This window comes from Gavialis gangeticus, unplaced genomic scaffold, assembly GCF_001723915.1.
Source record: "Gavialis gangeticus isolate Ggan-Ray unplaced genomic scaffold, GavGan_comp1, whole genome shotgun sequence".
NCBI lineage: Eukaryota > Metazoa > Chordata > Crocodylia > Gavialidae > Gavialis > Gavialis gangeticus.
Window position 1 is genome coordinate 6,146 of NW_017729018.1, and position 1,337 is coordinate 7,482.

Genomic DNA, 1,337 nt, shown 5'->3' on the forward strand with positions numbered 1-1,337 from the left:
CCTTTTAAGATGCAGGAGGAAAGGCCTTTGGAGGAAAGGCTGAGGGAACTGGGCTTATTCAGTCTGTAGAAGACTGAAGGGGGATGTGACAGCAACTTTCAACTGCCTGAAGGGGCTTCCAAAGAGGATGGAGCTGGATTGCTCTCAGTGGTTGCAAATGACAGAACAAGGAGCAGTGGTCTCCAGTTGCAGCAAGGAATGTTTAGATTAGATCAGGGGTCAGCAGTTGTTCTGGACAGAGTGCCAGAAACACCTGCAACCTTGACTTGCAAGACATTGGGGTTCCAGGGGCAGATGGTGGGGGAGTAGCCAGGGACCCAGTCTGTGATTAGTGCAGCCCTGGTGACTTCCCTGCCGTCTGCCCCGAGGTGTGCATGCCAAGCAAATTGCCTTTGCGTGCCCCGCTCTGGCACCCATGTCGGGGATTTCCTACCCCTGGGTTAGATATTAGGAAAAAACTTTCTCACTTGGAGTGTAGTGAAGCACTGGAAAGGCTACTCAAGAACTGTTGTAAGTCTTGAAGTCCCAGCTAGACAAAGCCTTGGCTGGGATGATCTATTTGGGGCTGGTCCTGCTTTGAGCAGGGGTTAGACTAGATGACCTCCTGCGGTCCCTCTCAACCTTAGAATTGTAGAAAGCTATGATAAGGGGCAGAGGATCAGTAGGGTTAGATTTGATCTGCATTCACCTTACAGTATTGAAAGTACTTGTGTTGTTTACTTGTACTTACATGTATGGACAGGACCTTGGTAGAGCTGTCAAACTAGTCTATGGTATCATTTTGTATGTGTAATTTAACTATGTTTAACTGTGTGTTCAGGATGAGCGAGCGTTTCCAAAGGGAGACTTCTTTCCTCCAGAGAGGCCCCAGCAACTTCCCCGTAAGTTCCACTCGCAATTTTAATTCTTAGCTTGCAGTAGGGCAGATGAAGCACTTGAAACATCAAACTCACTTTGAAACAGCTTTGCACAGTTGTCTTGCATAGAAAGTTTTTTTTTCCCTCTGGCATTATTATAGTCATGATGTGTGTGTATATACAGGTGTAACAGCAGATCATGCGAGGCTTATTTTTTTTAGTAAGCTGTTGCTGCATGCCTTATTAGCTGTGGAATGAGGCTGAATGTTCTCCAGGTTGTGCTTGAGATGCACTTAAGGCCAATTTTTTCTAGCTGAGTCTTTCAAAATGTAGTGGCTCTATAGCAATATATCCTTTTTAAGAAGGAAAAAGAACACATGAAATAAATGGAATAGTAATAAATGGAGCGCACAGGATTTTAAAATGCTCCTTCTATTTAAAGCCTCTTAACATTTCACCCCTGCCTTCTCCACCTTCCCC

General features: G+C 45.3%; 1 protein-coding gene across 1 annotated transcript in view; it reads left to right on the forward strand.

Moving 5' to 3' along the window:
• Positions 1-808: 808 nt before the first annotated feature.
• The window catches only part of HNRNPM (heterogeneous nuclear ribonucleoprotein M), a gene marked incomplete at its 5' end in the record, with an annotated part of 34,689 nt that continues 34,160 nt past the window's right edge, over positions 809-1,337 (forward strand). The window contains one exon of the mRNA XM_019513185.1: positions 809-881. Coding sequence (XP_019368730.1) covers positions 809-881 — 73 coding nt within the window. The remainder of the gene's footprint in view (positions 882-1,337) is intronic.